At 53.0% G+C, this 24,374-nt stretch overlaps 1 protein-coding gene across 6 annotated transcripts in view; it reads right to left on the bottom strand.

Annotated features, from left to right (window-relative positions):
* Window positions 1–1,912: 1,912 nt before the first annotated feature.
* The window catches only part of Ptpre (protein tyrosine phosphatase receptor type E), a 136,141-nt gene continuing 113,679 nt past the window's right edge, over window positions 1,913–24,374 (bottom strand). For 3 of the 6 annotated variants that reach the window (XM_047554101.1, XM_047554100.1, XM_047554105.1), the window contains 14 exons: window positions 22,454–22,530; window positions 21,756–21,792; window positions 20,252–20,349; window positions 17,636–17,755; window positions 15,406–15,569; window positions 14,580–14,715; window positions 13,998–14,147; window positions 13,587–13,680; window positions 12,501–12,577; window positions 11,577–11,711; window positions 9,686–9,811; window positions 8,774–8,940; window positions 7,165–7,300; window positions 1,913–3,771 (listed from right to left, as the gene is read on the bottom strand). In XM_047554101.1, coding sequence (XP_047410057.1) covers window positions 3,697–3,771; window positions 7,165–7,300; window positions 8,774–8,940; window positions 9,686–9,811; window positions 11,577–11,711; window positions 12,501–12,577; window positions 13,587–13,680; window positions 13,998–14,147; window positions 14,580–14,715; window positions 15,406–15,569; window positions 17,636–17,755; window positions 20,252–20,349; window positions 21,756–21,792; window positions 22,454–22,530 — 1,592 coding nt within the window. In that variant the 3' untranslated portion in view covers window positions 1,913–3,696. The remainder of the gene's footprint in view (window positions 3,772–7,164; window positions 7,301–8,773; window positions 8,941–9,685; window positions 9,812–11,576; window positions 11,712–12,500; window positions 12,578–13,586; window positions 13,681–13,997; window positions 14,148–14,579; window positions 14,716–15,405; window positions 15,570–17,635; window positions 17,756–20,251; window positions 20,350–21,755; window positions 21,793–22,453; window positions 22,531–24,374) is intronic. The other 3 variants (XM_047554102.1, XM_047554103.1, XM_047554104.1) reach the window with 3 other exon arrangements.

The following is a 24,374-nucleotide window of genomic DNA, read 5'->3' as shown; positions in this document are numbered from 1 at the left end:
AGCTAGTGTGCCCTGCATCCCAGCAGAACCTTCCCGGCTCCTGCTTTCAGGTCGTATTTTTGTTCCAAGTGCACTTGCCGGGCATCACCTGGCACAAGAGGTCACACAAACTCTAGAAGAGAATGCAGCTGGCAGGGGCCATGAAGCTCCTTCACCCACTGTTCCCTGTCTCTGGGGTGAGCTGGCATCTCTCAAATCTCGTTTTAAGCCCTGATGGCTCAGTTAAACCCGTAGACAACGTGCATATCTCTCCATTTCCCACCTATTCTGTTCCCGTTCTGTGTTCTTTAAATCAGAAAACAGCACGCTGTCCTCCAGACTGCTGTCTGCGCCATGCCCACCCGCCCTTGCCAGGTGGGAGGGTGGCAGACGATCTGGAGCCCCATGGCCTGTCCTGTCCACTTCTGTCACCCGTGCCTGAGTGGAGCCAGGCGCACACACAACTGTGCCGAGCGAGGCAGGGCCTGGAGCGTGGGCTGGACCTCGAGTTGCTCTGTATCGCCTGCCAGGAGCAGCAGTGAAGGCCACAGGTGACGCCTGACGGAGGCTGCAGGTGCGGTGGGAGGGGCAGCTGAGCTGCCACAGAGGAGCAGGATTGTGTCCTTGTTGACCTGAGCCTTTGAAGTCCTCAGCGCCTCACACACTGCTGCAGGCCAGCTGAGAGCTGGGTGGTCCTCCGGCCACAGCGCGGACTCGCCTTTAGGGGCCACGCTAGGTCAGAGCTAAGTTTTAGAGTCCTGAAATAATTACATGAGAACTAGTTCTCACCTCCACATTCAGGGCAATCTGTGTGTGTGGCCGGGCACTCGGGATCCACCTCAAGTAGGCATGGCAAGTGCTCCACCCTGAACTCCACCCCAGGCCCCCGAACACATCTATGCGGACTTCAGGCACAGAAATGAAATTAAGAATTGTGAGGAGACAGGCTGGTAGTCAAAGTAATGGTTTATCCTTGCATCCGAATGTTTTAGATCTTGCATTTTGCATATACAAAGAATTCAGCAACATTCACTGGCATTATACTCAGAGCAAGATCAAATTATAAATCTAATAAAAGAAAATATGATAGTTGGAATTGTAATACATATAAAGATTGCACATAAATTAAGCACAACTTAGTTAAACAAACAAAAATGGATCAGTAATCATACATTTAAAAAAAATAACAAGGGTATGTCTCCAAATGCTGAAACACAGGTATCAGGCTCGTTTTAAAAAGTTTTTAAAAACACATAAAAATACCTTTGAAAACACCGGTATGCATTCTTCATTTGTCTGTCACATCAAGAGAAAGAGTAAAGTAAGTCACATAGTGACCAACAAAGCATTCCGATCAGAATGGTTAGCTTCTGATCTCTATTTGGCATTTGAACGCAGTGCATGCAACAGAGAACGGTGGAAGAGGAGATGTCACCAGCGCTGGCTGCTGTGCTGTGTACATGGACTTTCTTTGACTGAGGGAAGAAGAGGTGCATGTGCCTGGGGCACAGGGCAGATGCTGAGGCTCCCAGCTGTATTCCCTCCCAACGTGGCTGCCCAGGGAGTTGGCCGGAATTGGCCTTGGGGGAGGCTGTGAGGCTGCAGTGACCAGTCCCTGTGAAGGCAAGTGCTGCCCAGACGGAAGGGGTCCTGCATCCACAGGAGGGTGGCTTCTGGTTGTTTCTGGAATAGGATGAGTTTGGGAACAAGTTGAACCCAAAAGGGGACACCTGGGATAGTCCCAGGGATGGTCCCACGGACGGGGCGGGGGCGGGAAAAACACATAAATAGGGCACTTTCCTGAGGACACCCTGGAAGCCTACCTTAAGGCACTTCTTGATACAAGAGGTGCCAGGTAGACCAGTAAAGGGCTTCAAGAGTTCTGACCACCAGCTCCTAACTGGGGACAAAAGCCCTGGCCCTTGGTTCTGACCTTGAACTCCAATGACACCAGCTCCACGCTGTCCTTGCCAGGTGCTGAGTGAAAGAAGCTCATTGCCCTCTTCTCCTTAGTCAAAGAAAGGCTCGGGCTTGGGATTTTAACAAGGGAAACAGATGGCAACTGGCAAGTCACAGAGAGCTCCTTCCTCTTCCGTCTTCTCCCAGGTGCCTACTCGCTGCACAGAGGACAGGGTGCCGGCAGCGCTGGGCCAGGTGCAGTGGTGGTGGCCAGGGAGCAGGCTTTCCTCCTTCCAGCTGGGCACCTTCTGTGGTTCCCCGTGGGTCTCCAAGCCATGGGGAGGGAGAGAAGCTTGGTTACCTGTGAGCCTGTGGAGGACAGTGACTGACCCGGTCACACTGCATACACTGTAAACAAACATGGGATAAACAGTCCAACAGGCAAAGCGCCCTGGATGCTCAGTGAAAATGCCAAGTAAGGCCACTATAATCTCATACCTCTTTTAAAAGCAAAAAATGTACCTTAACTGCACACGTTCAATGCCTTCAGTAAGTGAGACCAGACGTCTGCTTTTAACATTGTGCTCATTGGCTAGGTGCCTAATGGCCACCGCAAGGCTGTCGCCGAGTTAGCAGTTGGGACACTCATTCTCCACTTTCTCTTCTGCCCCTCAGCCAATCCCATCTGGCAGTGGGATCACTATTATTAAAGGTCTCAGCAATATTTCCATCCAAAAATAAGACTTTCGATCAAGGATTTCTCTGTCTTTTTTTTTTTTTATTAAACATTGAGGAGTGGGATGTTTAAAAACTGTACAAATCTAGATTTTTAAGATTTCTTTTCTTACAAACAATCTTAGCTTTTTACAAGAAACTTTTTAATACCAAAATGCTTCTCAGAAAATTTACAGTGTATCTGTGGTCATCCTTGGTTTCCACCCGAACGTGTGCTCCTTGACTGTGTGTGCCCAAGACACGGCTGGTTTGGACAGGGGATTCTGCACGGAGCCTGCAGGCCCAGCTCAGGCCAGCTCAGGCAGCCGCCATGCCTGGGGGAGAATGAGAAGGTGCTGGATGGGTTCTCTGAGTTCAAGGGACAGACAAATGAACCACAGTGGTGCTTCAGGAGTGCAGTCCCGATGGTGGACTTTGCTGTACCCAAGGCCACGGGTGGATGCACGAGCTGGTCATCACCCGTGTCATCTACCAACATGGTTCACATGCAGCCTCTTTAAACATCACCCCATAGCCACTGAGTACTCTGCTGTGCCTTAGGCCCGGATTCAGGTTGGAAAGTCTTAGTTCTTTACAAGGGAAAGATAAACCATGTGGTTGAGGCTGAGGACTTTGCAAAAGTCCCTAATACCTTGCTTTCAGGGCAATGCTGTTGCTCAGGGTTATAAAATCTGTACTTGGATTGTAACTATTCAGCTGATTTCTGAGTCCTCAACTGTCTTGACAATGGCCTTTGTGTTTGGGTCTTGCATAAGCACACTTGGCATATTAAGAATTCCAACATTTAGAGATGCACAATGTGTGAAATTATGTGCTGTGAATCTAATGAAGAATGAATGTATTTACTGATATTAGCAGAAATATATATTTTGTGAAATATTATTTGACCTTAACATATTATTTCAATTTTTTAAAAAAGGGTATTTAAGATTTAATAACTTTACAGCAGGTGACCTTTAAAGCATGACGAAATATATACAAAGAAATTAGGAAGGGTATTAATGTCAACTATGAAATAAATTAACATGATTTTTACAAAATATACTGACCATTAAATTAAAAAATATTTTAAGGCAGGAATCTTCATTTGAAATTAGCATAATCAGAAAATATATCAATAAAATCTTGTACCACTTTGTAGCAGAATTCATACTGTTCCTGAAAAGACAAATAAGAAACAATGAAATGATGCTTCAAAACCCATTTTTGACTATCTTATTCAGGAGAAACATTAAAATATGAAACACAGAAAGAAACATAATAAAATTCTGCCTGTTTACTGAAATACTGTCTGCCCACATGCATATCAGCTAGTTTAGTTTTTAGGCACATAAAAATTTCCAAATAAAGCTTTTCTTTCATAGAAAGTGTCACGATTTATTTTGGGTTAGTGCATATTAGAATAGTCTAGTAAAATATCTTTAGTTCTCACATTTAAACTGTAAAACAACCATTTTTGAAACAAACCAAAAACAAAAACCCAAAGAGTACTATCAGATAAAGTTCATAATGTAACAAAAAGTAATTTATGAATGTTAAATAAAACCAAGATCTAGATCATTTCAAGCCTAAATTTACTCCAACGCAGGACTTGGTTTCTTGACTTTTACTAGAAGTCAAAAGAATAATTGCCTTATGTTTGCGTAGGGCATTTCTGTTAGAGTGACATTGTGCATGTTGCCTGGCTCCTGGTCCCAGCTGCTCCTTGAGGGCTGGAGCCAGGCTGGTGGGTGAATGGTGACCATGCAGCACTGCCTGTGGCCTCCCTCCATGATTGGCATCGGTGGGAAGAAAGGAAGGTGGAGAAAATGACAATTGCTGACCTTTTCCTAAAGGGCTGACTGAATATTCAGACAAGAAATGGGCATAACATCAATGGGGCAGAGGAAGGCTGCCAAAGGTTCCCATGACAACCGACTGTGGTGAACCTGCCTCTCACGCAAAAGGTGCAGCCCAAGTGGGACCCGTGAACTGGAAGCCCAAGAGAAGGTCTCAGCAGGCCAGATAGGCTGGGAGTTGCCCTCAGCAGCGCCCCCTCTGTTCCAAGCACATGGGATCCAGTCTCCTCACAACCCAGGTCTAATGAAAGTCAAAACTTGGACTAAAGATGCCAAACCTCAGCCTGCACAGCCTCTGTATGGTCAGGATGGATGGCACATGAGACTCTCAGTTTGGTCAGGATGGGATGGCACATGGTTTCCAGAGAAAGAAAGTTGAACCAGCAACGTTGGACCTGAGATTGCTTGAATGCCAGTCCCCACCAATTGCAGTCCAGGATGTGGGAAACTGGTCTAAGTGGTCAGCAAGTAGAAAATGGTGTGCGTGCCAAGGCACCACCCACAGGGCCACGTCAACCTGCATGCAGTGAGCCTCTCTTTACCCAACTGAGCATTTGCACCCTGTGTTCTTTGCCCAAATACCCCTGCCAAGAGACAGGTCTGGCAGCACAGAACAGTGGGGACACCCTGGATTCTGCAGTCAAGACAGACTGGGTTTGAATCTCGTTCTGACACTTAAAACCTGGGCAGTCTGCTTCACTATTCCAAATGGGGTGATGGCTAGAACACGCCTTGTAGCCATCAGGGCACATAAGGAGATGGGAAATCGTCTGTGAAGCATCGGACACCTGACAGTCATCATGCAACGGTCAATCTGTCCTGATTTGTTCACTCGCTGGCCTCTTGGTTTGGAGTGCACACTATGGGCTGGGTGCACTCCAGGCAGGAGAGAAAAAAAAAAAAAAAAAAAAAAACTCCCAGGCAGCTTCCCAGCGAGGGGGAGAGAGAGAGGTGTGTGTGGGGGGCGGGGAGGAGAAGGGACAAGGGAGCAGGGCTGGGATGCCAGGGCACTTGGACCTATGCACTTGAGAACAAAACGCTTAGGCCAGACGGGCGGATTACACGAGCCATTAGCGCCCAGAATCCAGAGAAGTGCTGCAGGTAGCTTCCCTGCAGGACACCTTGGTACAGCTGGCTGGGCACCTCCCCTGGGGCCAGGCACTGGGAGAACTTTAGTGCAAATTTTGCACAGCGTCTTAAGGACAGTGCCATCAACCCCATTTCCCAGGAAGTAATGGAAACTCAGGAAGCAGAAGGAGCTCATCCAAGTTGTCAGAGCCTTGACAGTTCCACTGTGTGGCAAAGATGTGGCCTGGCAGCCAAGGGTCAGCTTCTCTTTCCCTTATGCTTAACGGGCTGCCCAGACAGGACTCCAGGCTACTGGAGGGAGACCAAAAAGAGCCTGGCGCAGAATTAAAAACTGGCCCTCCCTTTGAGGGGGTTCTTATTAAATTCTTAGTCATTGTGGTTGCTATTATTTTGGCAACACGTATTAACAGTACATATTAGCGGAGTTCATTTGACACTTCAACATTATCGTTACTTTGACGTGCTCTGGGGAGGGCTCTGCGCCCGCTTCCCCCACACCCAGCGTGGTTCAGTTGTGCTGCGTTGGGCATGTACTACCAGGAGGCAGGTGGAGCCCACTGGAGGCCGTCACGGGCCTCTCCAGCATCTCCTCAGAGCCCACAGGGACCAACCGAGCTGGGACTCGGGCCCACAGCCAGCGGAGAGCCCTGGGACCCTCATCCTTCCCACTCTTGCCCGCTATCCAGGTTTCCATGGGGTCAGAGCCTGCAGGGCACAGAGGCTACAGGCCAAGGAAGCCAGCAAGCACCAGCTTCCTCTGGTCCAGAGGCTCTCACACTTGGGTTCCCTTTGGGACCACCTAGGGGACTTTTATGTGCTGATACCTGGGTCCCACACTAGGCGATTAGATTCCAATAGGTTGGAGGGGCCGTGTGGGCAAGTGGAGGCCTGTCAAAGTCCCCGGGTGAGTGTCCACTGCAGCCAGGGCAGAGAACCTGGGCGTGGCCTGCCTGGGGGGAGGGGACACCTGTCCTTGGCTCAGTGGTCTCCGTGGCTGTGGGAAGGTGCCCTCCCTCCTGTCTCTCAGTGGGGAGCAGCCTGCTCAAGCCAGGATTGTACTAGTGTGGAGCAGGCAGGGAGGAAAAGTCCTAAACAGGGACCTTTGGGGAAAATAATGAGCTTCCACAGCCCTTAAAGTGTACTCTCTGGTTGAGCAAGCACCCATACTGAATTTGGTGAGGGAGACTCACTTCCCAAACCAGGAAGCACATATCATAAGAGAATGTGGAGGGCACTCCTAAGGGTGACTCTCTTAAGTCCCTGGGCGGGGTCTTGGGGTTAGGCGAGACTCTGCCAAGGAAATCAGACCAGATGCCACGGTGTAAAGTTGAAATGACAAGCAATTTCAGTGCTGCTTTTGAACTTGATAATGTGTGATTTTTAAATGCAATTGGAATTCGTGGATGAGCCACTCCTCTTGAGCCCTGCCCACAGGACAGATGTGCATGAGACCCAGGAAGGAAAGACCTGCAGCTTCACTGTGGAAAGCTGCAGCGAGCGGCCCCTGCCCCAGGAATTGCACCTTCTGCCTCCCTATGCCAGAGCTCCTTTCATGAAACAGACATCAGACACGCAACACAATCCTCCACTCTTCTGGAAACATCCTTAGCGTTCAGGTTCTTACCAGGGTTTGCACCATGTGCGGCCTCTGAAGTCGTAAGCTCTTCACAGCTTGAAATACATCCAAGAGTCCCTCGGCTTTTACTCGTTCCAAAATGTTGCTGAGGGCTATGAATGTACCTGTGCGCCCAGCTCCCGCACTGTGGACAGAAAGCACTTGGGGGTGAACATTCAACTTGCACGCAGAGCAGAGACTCAGGGTGTACGGCCACCCCTGCACGCCAGCACTGAGGTGACCTTACTGGAAAGGATCAGAATTCGACTGGATCTTGAGTGATCTTTGTCTGGAGCTTAGTTTCTGAGCAAGATTCAGCAAACATACACTTGCTAAAGCACTTCCCTGATTACGGGAGCAGCTGTTTTGTGAAATGAATCAGGACATGTTTTTAAGCATTTCCCTTTTTCCTTGTGCAGACCAGGGGTTCCCCCAGGGTGGCCCAGGGAGCAGTGGGCTCAGCATCGCCTGGAAACTCATTAGAAATGCAAACACTCCCGTTCAGGTCCAGGGAGGAGGATCCTGGCACACACCCTCCTGACTGTGCAGGCCTGTCTTCTGGAACAGGGGACCCTGAAAAGTGGCACTTAGGGGTGTAAAGACAGCAGGTGGTCACTACTGAGGATGGTCCGACCTCAGACTTCCAGCAGTGAGGATGGAGTCAACTGGCTTGGAAGGTCATTTGCTTGATCAGCTGGACAGGGCAGGAGAGGGCCAGGTGCTCTTAGGAGAGCCCTCCCAGAGGCCGACAGGAAGGGAGACTGCCCAGCCTCTTCCAGAAGCTAAGGCCCCAGAACCTGGTGTGGCCAGGTTCCGAGGCTCCTGACCAGCTGTGTTGCCTTCTCCCACATCTGCCTTTCCAGTTTATTCTAAGTGACCTCTACAAAGGCATCGGAACTGAGAGCCAGGTGTGTGCTCCGCCTCCCAGTGAGGCCAGGAGTGCACTCAGGCAGTCCCACACTGGGAGAGAGTCCCACCCCTCTTAGGTAAGCAGGGGCTTTGGTGGCCATATAATGTGGGACAGCAGTGGCAGAAAGGCGGGTCATGAGAAGTGGGAAGTGAAACAGAATCGCAGCTTTAGAAGTAAATCAGCACCACCAAGAAGGAAACACCCCAGAATGCTTCTTGGAGGAACTTTGTGAGGGCGGCCACAGCACCTGCCAGCAGGTTAGGGTTACGGTTATGGAGGGCGGGTCTTCCGGATTTACCCTCCTGCCCTCTGCAGGGTGCGTGTCACAGTCCTCAAGAGGGTGCGCACTGCCTCTAGGGACTCTACCCTGGGGTGTCCCTCTGCCCCGGCCCTGACCAGGGTGGCCACAGGCCTCCTTGAGGGGTCTCCTCAGGGGCTGAGCCCCCACCCCCACGCCATGGTCCTTTGGCCTGCAGACGGCACAGCAGGATGAACCGGAACGACTTTCAGGACTAAGACCATGAGCCCCAGCCTCCCGCAGGTGCTTTCTGTGTGTGTACTGCACGTGACGTTCATGCGTTATGTGACACCATGTGTGCAAGTGTGTAAGGGAAGGGGACACAGCCTCGGGACTCAAGTTGCCCGGAGCAGCCTCCCGGGCTCCGGCTCCCCCGCAGCGGGGGCGGCGTGGTCTGCGGGCGCGCTCACCTGCAGTGCACGGTGATGGGGTGGTTCCCTGTCTGCTGCTGCTGCTTCTGCACCGCGGCGATGAGGTCGATCATGCCTTTGCCCTCGGCCGGAATCCCGATCTCGGGCCAGCCGTGGAAGTGGAACTGGCGCACGGTGCGGACCTGCCCCTCCTGGCGGGCCAGGGGCTGCACGGGAGAGGGGTCTCAGCGCTGCCAGATTGTGCCCCGCGGGGCCCAACCGACCTGTCATGGGTCTGGCAGGGCCCAGAGCCCTCCCTGGCCCCTCTGTGGCCACCAACAACCCCCTAGGCTGTCCGAGGGGCCTGGCTAGTCCTGGGCCCAAGACAATGAAGGACAGCTGTGCTCAGGGAAGGGTGTCCTCTCTCTTGAGATTTTGGGGCTCAGAGGCTGAAGGTGAGTCCAGCGTATGCTCAGCAGCTGTCACCCCCGGGACTGGCAGCTCGAATCCAGAACCAAGACACAGGTGAGCCATCTCACCCTACTGACCCAGTTCCGGGAGGGTTTTTGCAAGTGTGATCAGAGCCCTGGACCTGGAGGGGATCTGGAGGGGGTCTGAGGAGGTCTCTGGCAGAGGGCCCCAAGAGGCCGCTGTGGCTTCACTCATCCCACCTCTCCTGCTTGCTGCTGAGGGTACTGCCCCGTGGGGGATGGGAGAGTGTTGCAGGTGGGTCTGCACTCAGCCCTGACAGCCTCGACCTCCAGCAAGGACGCAGGTGACCACCAGGAGGTATGGATTTAATGGGAGACCTGCCACTGGATAACCAGGTAGCCACTCATGCACTCTGGGACTCAGGAAAACGTGGCTAGAGCATGACAGGTAACAGGTGCAGGGCGGATCTGGCACCATGACAAGAAGATCCCCGAGTTAGGATGCCCGGTCTACAGGAGCTGAAGGACAGGGCGACCATACCTGATTGAAGGTGACCAGGAAGTCTCGTATACTGATGGCATCAGAAAGGGTATCGCTCTTTATTTCAATGGTTATTTCTCCATGAGTTACTGAGCCCTCTGTCGGCCAGTACTGGTAGCATTTATCCTTCAGAGATGAAATAAAATGTTAAGTCTGGTAATACCTGGCTCCTACTGCTTTTTTTTTTTTAATTATTTTATTTGTTCTAATTAGTTATACATGACAGTGCTTTTGATCTTATGATGTAGAATTGTTCTGAAACCATTTAAGATATTTCACCAGCCCAAGAAAATGACATGTGTATCTGAATGTGAATATCCATTAATGCCTGTTGATCAGGGACCCAGAATAGAATCTAGAAACAGACACACACATGGAACTTCAATGACAGGAAGGACAGATTATTCAACAAACAGAGCTAGAAAAAGAAAACTGGATCCCTGTCCCTTACCCTGCAGGGCTGATATGAATACTGCAGTGCCTCCCAGGGGTGGCAGTATACAGGCTGCATCCCATAATAGTACTGGAACTTTCATACAAACAAACTCGGGCCGGCTAAGACTCAAGGCTAAAAACAAGACTGCAAAACCCTTAGAAGAAGAAAATATTCTTTTACTTTGGGGTACAGAAGGTTTTACTAAATAAGACCCCCAAAGAGCTAGCCCAACATGAGGCAAAAATTAGAAACATCAGATTGGAGTAAAATTCACTTCTTTTCATCAATAAACATCATCAGAAGTGAAAAGACAGGCCACAAACTGCAGTGAGATGTTTGCAATGCATGAAGCCAACCCGGGATGAGCATTAAGAGTATCCACAGGGGTCTCACACATCATCAGGAAAGGGCACACTTCCTGTAGGAAGGAACACGGGGATAGCTGGAGCAGGTGGGGAGCCATGCTCCACCCTGGAGGGTCCAGGATGCAATCAGGACCAGGAAGAGATGCGTCTACATCCATTTACTGACAAGGATCAGGGCACTGAGAACATCCCGGGGGACCCCTCTGGAGACTAGTGTGGAAGCATCACCGTGCAGATCCACATGCAGGTGCTCTGCATGGAGGCACGCTGGAGACCCCAGCCCTCGTGCAGCGTGAGACGTGGACAAGAAGGTACGGCAGCACCATTGGCAAAACAGGAAAATGCTGCCCACCCGAAGCCTGTGGTGGGAGAAGGGTACAGGAGTGTAATGAAATGAGGAGCGAGCCACAGGAGGAGGTGTCAACACAGAAAGTCAGCAGAAGCCCACACAGAGTGGAAGCATCAAGTCCTGGAGGAGTCCATAGCCAACACTACGCTTCATATAAAGCTCAGACACAGCCAAAGTAAGCTGTTTTCGTCACCCCTCCCCGCCTCCAGCCCTGGCAACAGCTGGTCTCCTTTTGGACCCCCGGGATTTGCCTGTTCTCGACATTAAGGTAAACAGACTTGTACTGTGTGGTATCTGAGTGAGCTCGGTCACCCAGGCGATGCCTGCTCTGTGGGGTTCAGGACTGTTTATCACATTATTAAACAAATACAAGAGGTCCGAGGGTGGGTTTCTGGGAAAACAAACAGTAACGTGCTTGATTCGAATTTGACTAGGACAATATCAACAGGGAACACGTGCTGATGTCTGCCTTTTTCTTCAACAGGTGGTGGTCCTGACGGATACAGGATGCAGGATTGGAGGCAGGTGGGATGAACTAAGGCCAAGTGGGGAGTTTCGCCAACACACCCTCCACCCCCAGAAAAGCAGAGTGTGGACTGGAACCCTCTTCATCTCCGACCTCTCTCCCCGCTGCCTGGCGGGGCCTGCAGGACACAAGCAGGTGAGATCTGCACTGGGGGGCGGTGGCGGCTGCAGGTGTGCAGATGGCCCCCGAGGACCCAAGAGGCTGGTGTGGCTCACCTGCTCTCGCTCCTGAACCTCGGTCAGCATCACGATCGTGTGGCACTTCCACTCCCACACCATCCTCCAGAAGTCCTCCACCGTGTGTGCCAGGGGCCCCTGGGTGGCGATGAAATAGTCCTTCTGGCGGTAGCCCTTCAAGTGGGGAGCAGAGGTTAGAATCGGACTTCCTTTTCTCTGGTGTCACCACCTGCCAGGAGCACTTAGGACAGCCCCAGGCCTGAGGAGGGAGACTTTGATCTTCATGGCCTGCACCAAAGTCAAGTTGCGAATATGTGTGCACATGCACATCCCCACACCCATGAAGCAGACCGGGGTGCCCACTTTACCTGAGCACTACACACCTGGTCCCTACCTCCAGCACCTGGGTCCCCTCTGAATGGCTACTGTGGACTACCAACTACTGCATATTGGTGGGACAGGGACATGGGCAGGGCCTAGACATGGAGCCCGAGGAAGGTGCTTCAATCCCAGCTCCACCAAGGCCTCACTGATATCTGGGGGGCGATTTCCTCAACTGCGAAGGAAACGCTAACGTATGCTTGGCTGCAAGGTCTTTCCTGTCTGCTTTTCTGCAGATGCCATTGTGCGTAAAGACACGTTGTGCCTGTGTGGCCTGAACACATGATCCTCTTGTCCATATCATAGGTACAAGTCACAGGAATCGCCCCGGAGGAAGCTCTCGAGGCACTGGATGCGTGGCTGGTGTGTAACAGATGTGTAGAGAAAAGCAGAAGCCGGGTGGAGAAGCAGCCACTGACCCAGCAGCGTGTCTACGGCCTATTTCCAAGCGTGCTCTTCTTTAAACAAGTGGCTTGGCTACCAAGCAGCTGAGTTTCTGCAGACTTGCCGGTGCCTTCTAAGTGAGAGTGTATGGTCACACAGGAAGAAGGTGCATGCACACCATGCACACGTGGTACTTACGTCTATGAAGGATGCATTAATGTAGTCTGTGTACTCCTGACCCCGTTTCATAGAGAGGATCACTCGGTTGAAGTCATCTGCAAGTGGCATTAAACTTCAGTGAGTACAGATACTTTCCTGCCAGCAAAACCTTGATTTTTTTTTGAAAGATCTGAAAATAATCTAGTTATTGCTTTCATTTTCCATGAACTCATTCGCAACATACCAAATTATGAGCATTAAAACCACTGTGTTTAAGGAATACAGAGAGTGTGGCCAGCAGGAGTCAGAACTGCGGGCCTGAGGCTACTGGGGCCACAGCGAATCACGAGTCAGAGCGGGCAGGTTTGCCCAGCCCCAGGAACTGCGGCTGTCCACAGCACAGGTGACCTCGGTGAGAACACACCTGTTCCAGCGCTGGAATGGCAGGTGTTCATTGAACAGTGGATCCGTCAGGGGCACATCGTCCACAACACCGCTCACCATCTTCTCTGGCCGGGTACTCTCCCATCTCCCTCCCATGTGCCTTGGTGCCTGCAGCATCCACTCTTTGCCTGGTTTCTCTTTCTTCCCCACTGGCAAGACCCCAGATGGGGGATTCTACTTCCAGGCTGACCTTTGCCTCCCTTGCCCGCAGAGTCAGCAGCTGCCAGAGCCCCAGTTCCACTGGGCCTGGGTCTTCCCTCCACAGGTCTCTTCCTAGAAAGGTCCAGCTGCCCTGGGCTCGTCTGACCATCTGCATAGCCTACCCACACTCACTGTCCCCTCTGCTGAGGTGCACAGTGAGGACCCAGGCCGTGCCTGAGGCAAACCTCTCAGCTTCCCTGGAGTCCTCCCTGCAGGGCAGCCAGGTGCCTCCCCGTCTCTGGGTCACATCCCAGGCTGGGACACGCCTGGACTACCTGGGCTACCTAAGTGCCCCAGAAAGTTCTTCTCAATATTTGGCAATAGTGCCCAGGGGCCTGGAGTCTGGGTCTGGAGGGCACCTGCCTCTGACCCTGGCTTACAGAGGTGGAGGGTCAGCAGGCTCTCAGCAACTGAAAGCAGCCTGTCCAGGCCCTGCCCCGCCGGCCCTGAAGGGTGGAGACCTGCGCCAGGCTGCCTTACAGGGGATGATCTGGATGACTCTGGCCTTCTTCATGTTTGCTGGCAAGTTGCCTGTCCTCATGTTCTCCTTCATAATCCGGACATTGGTCAATTTCTGCAGCCAAGAAGGACAGAGCAACACAGTTACAACTCCTGGGAAAAGTGTTCAGCCACAAAACAGTGCTGCTAGAGGGGCCCCCTGGGCATGGGAACACCTGTCTCCCTCCCAAGAAGTTGCCTCAGCATTAAGAAATACGCTCGCGGAGCTCTGAAAGCCCCTGGTATTCTCCCTTGAAATCATGACCCAGCATGTGCCCTGCTCCTCTGGGGTCAGCCAAGGGGATAAGTGATGGAGAGGCTTCATCTCAAGGGTCACACTGGCTCCTTCTCCTCGGCCACCCCCCAGGAGGTGATGCACCCTGGCCCACTCACTCTGAACTCCTCTTCCAGCCCAATCTTGTCAAAGTGGGTGGTGGTGCCGTGCAGGGTCTGCAGGTGTCTCTCCAGGGAGGACACGTCCAGCTCGGTGTCCCCATAGAGGTAGTACTCCAGCAAGGCTTGGTAGATGAATGTGTACTGCACCTGTGGGAGACCAGGGGTGCCCAGCCTCGACTCTGCCCTGGGCCCCGTGCTGTTCTCTTCTGTTTGCTCATGGAGGGAGGTTAGGGGCAAAAGTCATATTCATGGTCATAGAGATTGGACATTTAGGTTCTTTAGAAAAGATGATGATAGATGCTGGTGTAAACTGAGGACACCAGGTGCCATCCTGGGGGGCATAGTCACCCATGGCCTATGAAGACATAGAGGGCAAGGCAGGGCAGTCCCCAGGGCCCAGGGGAGGAAGGGCAGAGTGTGATGGGAGCCAAGCCTAGGCTCAGGGTGCTCTAGAGTGCTACCTGCCTGTCAACACCTGGGCCAGTATGGGAGAGCCGTAAGCCACATGTGCCTCTCTGGCAAAGGCCCTGGGGTCGCGCTGCGAAGCTCAGACCAGGGTGGCAGGAAGGCATCACTCACATCTGTCTGAACCATCTGAGGGCGCTGATTGCGGATTCGTGACACAAACTCGAAGACGTCCACCTTCTGCTCTGAGTGTATCATGTCCATCATGGCGTCAATCACAATGAAGGTGCCCGTCCGGCCCACGCCCGCACTTTGGGGAAGAAGAAAGATGCCACCTCTTGGGTCACATTCCCCTGAAGTCAGGAGTCTGGGGAGAGCCTTGGGAAGAGGTCCCAGCTCCAGGACAGTTGAGGAGGCCTGTCTCAAAGCCACAGGGTGAGACCTCTTGGTGCTTGAGGAATAAGTCTGGTGGGACCACCAGAGGGCGCTGCAACCTTAGTGACCTTCTCTGGGGACTCAGACACTTTCTATGAGGCTATATGGATAATTTCTCAGCTGCCAAACATTTTCTTCTTGTTATCACGGGTATAATTGTGTCCTGGCAAGGGAGGTCATCCTGGTTCTGTCCCTTGGGATCTGAGGGATCATGAGGTCCCTGGGGGAGCAGAGAGCAAGGCCCCGGGGAAGCCCATGGCCCCACTCCCACCATGGGCCTGGGCCTCTCTGCTAGGATGGCTTTATGTATTGGGGTCCTTCCTCAAAAACCACAGAAGCCAGGCTCTGCTATGTGGACTGTACTGGGGGAGGCCTGAACTTGCCTCCCGCTCTCTCCCCGCAGGGCTGTCTGAACTGCCACTCAGGATCGGCACATCTGTGCCACGCCCCCAGCCTGCCCCTCTGCCACACTGACACTGTCCCACTGTCCACTGTCCACTGGGAAGTCACGAGTGAGGCTTCCCACCATGGCCTGCTCTTGGGGTCCAGCCCTGCCCTGGCATACCTGCAGTGGACCACAATGGGCCCAGCATGCGAGGGGTTGAGCGTCCTCACTTTCTTCAGGAACTTGAGCATCCCGATGGGGGTGAAAGGCACTCCGAAGTCCGGCCAGCTGGTGAAGTGCAGCTGCGAGACCAGCCGCGGGGCTTTGCAGCCCTCAGCGAGCTGCTGTGGGGCCCGTTGAGACGTGAGGGGCGGGATGGCCTTCCCCCTGCCCACCCACATCTCCACCTGAGGGCCTGGCCTGGGGGCTCATGCAGGTGTCAGTGCCCATCAAAGTGAAGAAGGCCCAGTGGGGCCCTGGCGCTCACCACTGCTGGCTCTAGACCCGACAGCACGGCTCTTGCAGTGGGCAGAGGGCAGGGCTGGGCAGGTCCCAAGTGGCCCGGCGTCCCCCACGCTGGTCCTATGCAACCCATTTTAAGGAGGGGCATGCCCTGCTCTGTCTGCAAAGACCCACTTTTCTCCCATGTCCTCAGTCATCAGCAACAGCTCCTTCACCCTCCAAATGTCTCAATTTGGGGAGAAAAGATGGGGGTGTCTATTCATTAGAGACCCCAGACTCCCTCAGAGCCTCTTGTTCTCATGATGAGAGCCCATGGATTTAGTTCATTGGTCCCAGACCACAGAAGGCTGGATGGTGTGTCTGGAGGTGTGTGTGTGTGCATGCCTGTGTCTGTTGGCATGTGCACACGGGTGTACAGGTGTGTGTGCATGTGCCTGTGTATCCAGGAGAGAGGAAAGCAGGGGACAATAAAATGGGCTGGGCTGTGGCTCATGGCAGAGCGCTTGCCTAGCATGCGTGAAGCACTGGGTCTGATCCTCAGCACCACATCAAATAAATAAACAAAATAAAGGTACTGTGTCCATCTACAATTAAAATATATATTTAAGACAGAACAATAAATCTTATTGTTTCCCCTTTCTTGCTGTGGCTTCTAGTAATCTCAGCCTCATATTTTAAAAAATAATGACACCAATCACTCTATCCTTGAGTTCTGATATAATGACCTTGCTTTTATTTTTTTTTTTACCATGGTTTCAAAACATCTCTTCAATCTTCATCTGCCTTGTTTATATGCATTTTTTAAAAAAATTGAAGCCTGCCTTACATTCTTTCAGTGGGGAACTAACAGGAAATAAGTGTGAAAGACAGCCAGGAGGCTTTGGAAAAAAATCTTGAAACTGTTTTTAAAAAAATGCTGCCTCAACCATCAAGAATACAAACAAAGATAAATGCTGGGGAGGATGTGGCGAAAAAGGAAGACTTTTGCACTGGTAGGATTATAAATTAGTACCACCAGTATGGAGGCTCCTCAAAAGCCCAGGCGTGGAACCACCACAGGACCCAGCTACGCCACTCCTCGGTATTTTTGGTATTTTTCCTGATGAATCACAGTCATCTTACTACAGTGACACATACACCCAGGTTTACAGCAGCACAAGTCACCATAGCCAAACTATGGCACGAGCCCAGGTGTCCATCAACAGGTAACTGGATAAAGAAAATGTGGTATACATGGAGTTTTATTCAGTCATAAAGAAAAAAATGAGATTATGTCATTTGCAGGAAAAGGGATAGAACTTGAGAGCATTATGTTAAGTGAAATAAGCCAAACTCAGAAGGTCAAGGGTTATATGTTTTCTCTCATATGTGGAAGTTGGTGAGGAGAAAGGAGAAGAAAGGCATTGGGGGTGGATCTCGGGAATACTGAAGGGAAACCAGTAGAGAAAAGGGACCACAGGGAGGAGGGGGTGGGAATAGGATGGAGGTGCGGGGAACTGATTAGACCAATCAATTGTTACATCCTGTGCGTTGTGGGCACGTGAGGATATGCAGCCACACCTCCCATCGGCACGTATGACTATAGTGCCCCGATTGGAAAATGGAGAACAATTGAAATGGCCGTATACACATGGTCTACTTTCAGACTAAAATGAATACATTAATTACATAAAAGTAAAATATAAAAATGCCGTTTCGCCATTTCAGCTGTGAAATGACAGCTTGCTACTGAGGGGGACTCGGATGCCCTGCCCTGCCTACCGACTCTTCTTCCTCCTGGGGCGCGGGGACACAGAACAGTCCTCTGCAGACGTATGTCACAGCCCCTCCGTGAGGGTCAGGTGGGACGCAGCTTCCCATGCTATAAAAGGTAGCAGTGCCTCTATCCCCACCTGTGCTCCCGGGAATCCCCTGGCAGCTGGGCAGCTGGGCAGCTGGGCACGCTCACCGGCTGAATGCAGAACTTGCGGATGGTGTAGTCCACCAGCACCACGCAGTCCTCCATGCACACGCGGATGTTCCCGTAGGTCCAGCAGCCCTGGTCGGGCCAGTACTGGTAGCACTTTTCCTGCACGGAGCAATGTGCAGAAACACACAGATCCACGAGGGTGCCTTGTCACCTGCCCCCCCCCCCCACGGGCCACAGGGGTCCCTGGACCAGGGTTGAGACCCATCTCCTCGGGATGGGAACGTGGACGGGTGTTTCCCTTATCAACGGGGAAGGTGAGGTTGCACCACAGGGAAAGGAGCCCCAGGACCAGGACAGCCAGGCTCGCGCGTGTGGACTTGGTGTCTCATGGGTCCTCTCGTTCCTGAGCCACATACAGCCACATACAGGGAGCTGGCCTCAGCCTGCTCCCTGCAGAGCTGGGCAACCTGACTCAAAATGACCCTCAGGCTATAGGGAAGCTCCCTCCTGGTCCCCAGGGACTGCCCCCTGCAGACACTTCCCATGGGGCTAAGCCATTGGTCCTCCCACTCTGCCTGCTCACCGAGGACTTGTTGGCAGCATCTCCTGGCCCTATTCAAAGGCCAGGAGCCTGAGGCCAGGAGCATGGACCGATGCAGGAATCTGCCAGGTGGCTCTTGGTTACAGAGAGGCCATTTCCTTACTATTCTACTCTCTGAAATCGAAACAGCCCCAAGCACAGTCTCCAGGACCCTTAGGTTCTGATGCGCCTAGTATCTACCTGACAGTGAGTTTTCTATCAGCAAGGAACACATGAATGAATGGGGTTCACAGCAAGGGGAACATGTGCTCAGTGCTCCATTGAGAAGTCTCTGGAATTTACGAGCCTTCCGGGCACGTGACAGTTTGTCTTGGAGATGGCCCTTGAGTGGCACAGCTAATGGTTCAAGACTCCAGGATTAATCATCCTTTATAGCGTAAAGTGCCTGGTATTACCTGAGACCAGCACCCTGGTGTCATGACATCCACAGGACAGACTCCCCCAGCCCCATCACACCAGGCCCCCCTTGTTCATTGGGAGTCTGAAGCAGCCAGAGGAACTCACAAGGGTCCTGGTTTGGGTAGCCTTGGCCCCTCTGGGGCTCTTGGGCCCATTCCACAATTCCTGTCTTGGAAGTTTCTTGCAAGAATGAGCACCAGCTCAGGGTGGCCGTCCCTGGGTCCTGGCCTCCCTCCCTCCATCGATCATGAGATGCCAGCCTCATTTCACAACGTGCTGTTCAGGATGTGGACGCAAGGAGACCACAACCGAAGAGCAAGCAGCTGAGAAAAAGGAACTCTCTTGAGAAATGATTTCATCTGGGCTTCAGCAGGCAGCACTGAGTCACAGGCTGGACACCCACGGAAGGAGGCCCCGGAGGAAGACCAGAGAGCAGCAGCAAGCACTGCGCAGCAGAACGGCGGGGACACGGGGACGGGGGTCCTCCAGCCACAGCTTGGCGCTGGTCTTGTGCTTCATGTTTGGAGAAGTGGGCTCTGTGGGTGGCCAGTCACAGGGGTGGTCTGCTGTTCTACAGTGTGGGGGCTCCTCCACAGCTGCCCCGGGAAGGAGAGGCTAGCATTGTGGGCCAGGTTTCCTTCCCGTCATTCTTTCCATTAGTGACAAAGGACGGCGAGGCAGGAGTCACAGTGAGAAGGTGTGGTACTCCCCAGCCCTGACCTCAAACCTAAACAGAAACCATCCATCCCTGACCAACCAGAAGGCCAGATCTGTGACGGAGGCTTTCTCCTGTGCTTTTTGGTGTGGAAACCGTTAGGAAGGTGGCCCTGTGGTGACAACAGCACTAGGACGGTGGCCCTGTGGTGACAAGAGCTCTTCCCGCTGCCCCTCCCATGGGCTCCTTCCCCTGTGCCCCCCAGGGCCTGCCAGTTCCCCTGAAAGCTGCAATCCCCGGAGTCCTCAGCACGCCCAGGCACCCCTGGGGCCTGGCCAGTGCCTGCCATTCAGGAGAGTCCTGGGCAGGGCCGGCAGGTGTCCCCCACCCGCAGGGCCTTCATGCTGGAACATGGTCGCCCCACTAAAGAAGCCTCTCCCGGGCTTTGGAGAACAAGCTCACACCCTGTACCAGGTCCTGTTGGGGCTACGAGCCCCAGGGCTCCACGGCCTCCTCTGCCCTGCTGGCGCCCTGCTTCTGGCCCCTGGGAGGGAGTCTGTCCAGAACAGTGGACACTAATGAGGACTTGCTGCATTCGGCAGTGAGGCAGCTCAAGTGTCCTTCTCTGTGGCCGTGTCAGTGTGGCTGGTGTCCCCTTTCCTCCCTCCCTCCCTCGTGCATGTCTAATCTGCAGGACGCGCGGGTCACCAAGCTCCTCCAGGTCTGAGGCCTTCCCCAGCCACGCCTCACACACAGTCTCAGTTCTGGATCCGCCGCTCCCCGGGGGAGAGCTGCGGTGAGGGCTGGCGACACGGGCCAGCACTGGACAGAAGACCTGTGGTTACTGTGTAGACCAGGACGGCCAGCGTCCAGGAGCATGGAGGATTTACTTCAAGATGAAAGTGCCATAAGCCCGAGTGCTTTTCCCTGCATTGCCGGAAGGGCGGGCCATGGCAAAGGACCGGGAGGGACGGGAACGCAGCCTGGGGTGGGGACTCACCTCTTTTCTTTCTTTCAGGTTGGTCAACATGACGATGGTGGCAGACCTCTGCTCCCAGACCATTCTCCAGAAGTCGTTCACGGTCTCCTGTTTAGGGCCTGAGCCGGAGGACAGATCCAGAGTTAAGGGCATGAGCAGAAGCCCCTGGGCCCCAGCCTGGCCTGCACAGCTGCACTGTCCTTCCCGAGCCACTGCACAGCTGCCCGGGCATTTCAGACCCACTCTGAGATGCCAGAGCCAGTGACTGCCATCCCTGCCTGTCCTGCACCAGCCAGGAAACCCAGCTGACCGCTGGCGGCGGTAGATTCTCATATTCATGGGCAATAAGGGGTGTTCAGAGCAGGGCTGGCTGGATTCAATGCTACCTTTCAGAGTGACTTGTTTATTTCCCAGAACAGCAGGCCCCCTCCAGAACATCTGATTCATAAAGGAGGTGTGTGTGTGTGTGTGTGTGTGTGTGTGTGTGTGTGTGCAGAGCAGGTGGGGGATTGCAGGTTGATGACTCACCTTCCATTCCTAACCCCCTTTTTTTGATCAAGATCTCAATCTCTTAGCACAAAGCTGTCTAATAAGATGTGAACAGAAGTTAGAGTGCCTCTAGAGGAAAGTCTTCTGCCCTTTGTCCACTTCCTGTCCACTAAAGACACAGTGCCTGGAGATGCAGCAGCCATTTTGTGACCTTGGGGCTAGGAGCTACATACTCAGGAGGGTGGTGCAGAAAGATAAAGAACCCCTCCCTGAGCTGTTGTCCCAGCCTGGGGCTGCCTCCCCCTGGATGCTGCTCACAGGAGAGAAAAATCTGCTTTTATCTCTTTTCAGCCAATGTTTGTCAGGTTTCCTGACACTTTCTGCTAGACATAGCTCTGATCTCCTCTGGGCTCGGATGTGTGTGGGTTTCTATTTTCCAGGGAATCTGGATTTATAACAAGTTCTCCAGGTTATTGTCATCAACTGTGAATTTTGGGACTCACCTATAGACTCTGGCCCAACAGGAGGAAGTCAGGGAAATCTAGTTTAGCTCCCTGAGGCTCACAGCATGCGGCACGGGGTCTCTGGTGGAAGGGGTGGGGTGGGGGGCTCGGTGGAAGGGCTTAAATGCAAGATGGCATCATGTGCAAGGTTAAGAGTGTGACTCTACTGCTGAGGCTTCTTGGCAGGGGTCTTGATCTAAAAGGCAACTCAGCCCCTGGCCCCAGCCTGGGGCTACAGGGAGGTCAGCAGAGAGGTCAGCAGAGAGAAAGCAAAGGGTGTCCAACCCACCAAACAGCTGGAAGCACATCAGGGGCCCCTGTGGGCTCTGTGTGTAGATCGTGTACCTGTGGAACAGACGGGTGTGTCTGCCTTTGCGTACCCACTGTGTGCCCAGACATCGGAATGCCAGCTAAACATAGCAGCCTGCACATGTGCAGAAAGAGCCAATAAGAATTATTGGCATCTTTGGCAGGTAGATGTTCACAACATTCTACTTCATAATGCTCCGAAGTTAATTTAATAAAAAGCTTACCTTGAGCTGCTATGAATTTGTTCTTCTCTTTGTAGCCCTGGAAAAATAAAATCAGATTTATAATTATTCAAAATTATCTGATGGAAAGATCTTAGTGTCATCAGAAAAGGAATACAAGTCACCACTGAGAATGTGAAAGACAGAAGTAGGAAGGAAAGAAAACTCACTAGCAATTTCTGAAACAGCAAGAGTTCTTTTCCTGGGTCCCCTTGCTGGTGTCTTCTTCCCGCCAATTTCCCCAGACACACATGCACAGGAGCAGGACATTTACGTTTTTATAATTGGGGCTAAATGTACAGTTCCTTTTGAGTCCTTGTATTTTAAATGGGAATTTTAAATTTATATTAATGATCTTTTAGAGATCAATTAAGGGGAATCTTAATAATCGGTTGCTTATGGTTTTACCATAATTGATTTAACCAGGCACCGCTGGCTTAGTTTGTCCTAGGATAAACACCGCCGTCAGGAGCGCCTCGGTGCTTCTCTGTTACTCTCTGGTGGGATCTCTGACTTCTTGAAAACAGGTTCCTGGGTGCTGGTCTGGCTGGAGAAGCACAACTGGCTTTGTGCCCTTGGTGTTCCATGTGGCCAAAGTGCCCAGAAAGGCCAGAGGAAGATGCCCCTTCACGACTCAGACTCAGCCCCTCATGCCCAGGGCCCCTGGTTCCCCGGCCCGGGTGCGAAGGCGCGTGACTTACATCTATGTAGGAGGCGTTGATGTAGTCCGAGCAGGGGATGCCGTCCACTTGGCTCAAAATCACTCTGGAATGGTCATCTGGAAAAACCAGACAAACCCGTGCTGACGGGGAGGAACCTCCACGTCCTTCACCTGACGCGTTAGCCCCCAGCAAGGAACCAACCCGGCAGCCCACAGTGGTTGCAGGGCAGAAGGGGAGCTGGGGGGCTGTGGGGGCCCTGGGGCTGCAGGTGCCTTCCGACTCCCACAGTGCAAGTAGAGCGTCAGCTTCAGGCTGGGATGCTGAGTGACCACACAGACACCGTGCAACAGAGTGCTGGGACCACGGCAGCTGGGTGGCCGGGCACACTGGGCCCCGTAATGACAAGCGTGGGTGCACACAGGAGAACTAGGGCCAGGGCTTGGTCTACCCTCCCAGGCTCTCCAGGGACACGTGGGTCTATCCCTGGGCTCACGCAGGCCCAGCACAGCCTGTGTTAGATTCCAGCCTGTTGGGGTGCGCTTTCCACCGGGAAGTGGAAGGCGGTATAGTCTGCACGCACATGCACGTGTATCTGTGTGTGTGTCTGTGTGTGTGTATGCTGTGTGCACGTGTGTGTGCATGTGTATGCCCTGAGGTATGGGCATGTTTATGGAGTGGCGTCTACCGTGGGGTGTGTGTACTGTGAGTGTGCTCTGTGCTGGATGTATGTGTGACTTGAGTGTGTTATGCGTGGTGCATGTATGTGTGTGTAGTGTGTTTGTGGCATCTTCTGTGTGTGCTGCACACGACTCTGTTGCGCATGCTCCGTGTGCGTGGTGTATTGTGTGTGTGTGGTGTATTGTGTGTGTGTGGTGTATTGTGTGAGGTGTGGTGTTGTGTGCTCATCAGGAGGTTTCAGCCTGGATCCGTCACAGCCTTTGTGGACCCTGGTTATTTCTGCCTTCATGGTCTTTGGTTCAGAAAAAACTAACGCTGTCGTTCTACCACCGGGTCAGGAGTTAGACAGAAGGTGCTGTCACTGAGGCTGGATTCCCACACAGGTCTGCGTTTCCAGGAAATGGGAACATCTCTGTGGCCTGTGGAGACGTCCAGCTTGCGTCCCAGCCCGTGGCCACCTGAGAGCAGGGCTCAGATGTGGTGAGTAGTGACAGCCTCTGCTCCCTCTTGTCCTCCTCCTGGGGCAGCCATGGCTGGGGCGCTGGGGCATGACCCCACTCACGTCGCAGGCTGGGTGGGGTCTCACTTTACAGGAAGGCTATCCACTCGGCCAGCTCCGGTGGCCCAGACTCCTGTGCCCGGGCTTCACTGAGGGGCCAGATCTGCCCTGCTGCTGTTGGAGGGCGTGGTGGTGAAGGCCCAGGGACAGCGCAGTGACACTCAGGCAGGGCGTCCAAGCCCAAGCCCAGGTCCACACCGCCCTCACCCCCACGCTCCTGCTCAGGGCTGGCGGCCCAGGCGGAGCGCGCAGGAGCCTCGCTGGAAACACTGACTGACCGTCACAGAAGACAGGGGAAAAGAGCCTGTTAGATTTAGAATCTTGCAGCTTCCACGTGCTTCCTGTTTTTTATTCTAAAAAGTCACACTTCACTTTCAAAACATGATTTCTTAAAATTGTCAGCTGTTGGCATTTATTCCAGAAAAGGAGCCCCACGGAGCCTTTCTGCTGGCACAGGTCCAGTCCCCACAGGAAGACCTTGACCCCATCCTCAGGGCTCTCCAGGGACCCTGGCGTGACTGTGCTCCCGGCTCCAGGGGCATCTCATCCACCTGGCGCGAGCCACCCTGGGCTGGGGAGGAAGAGGAAAGTGGGGTCTCCCCTCCCCTCCCCCACTGACCCTGGCCCCCGCCGAGGGAGGGCAGGGCCTCACAGCTGGGCTCTGCACAGCAGCCCTGAGAGCCCTTCTGTTACCCCAAGATCCAGCCGCCGTCCTGGCACCAG

Source organism: Sciurus carolinensis, chromosome 5, assembly GCF_902686445.1.
Source record: "Sciurus carolinensis chromosome 5, mSciCar1.2, whole genome shotgun sequence".
NCBI classification, from domain to species: domain Eukaryota; kingdom Metazoa; phylum Chordata; class Mammalia; order Rodentia; family Sciuridae; genus Sciurus; species Sciurus carolinensis.
The sequence above is the reverse complement of the archived record's forward strand: the minus strand, read 5'-3'. Positions and strand labels throughout refer to the sequence as shown.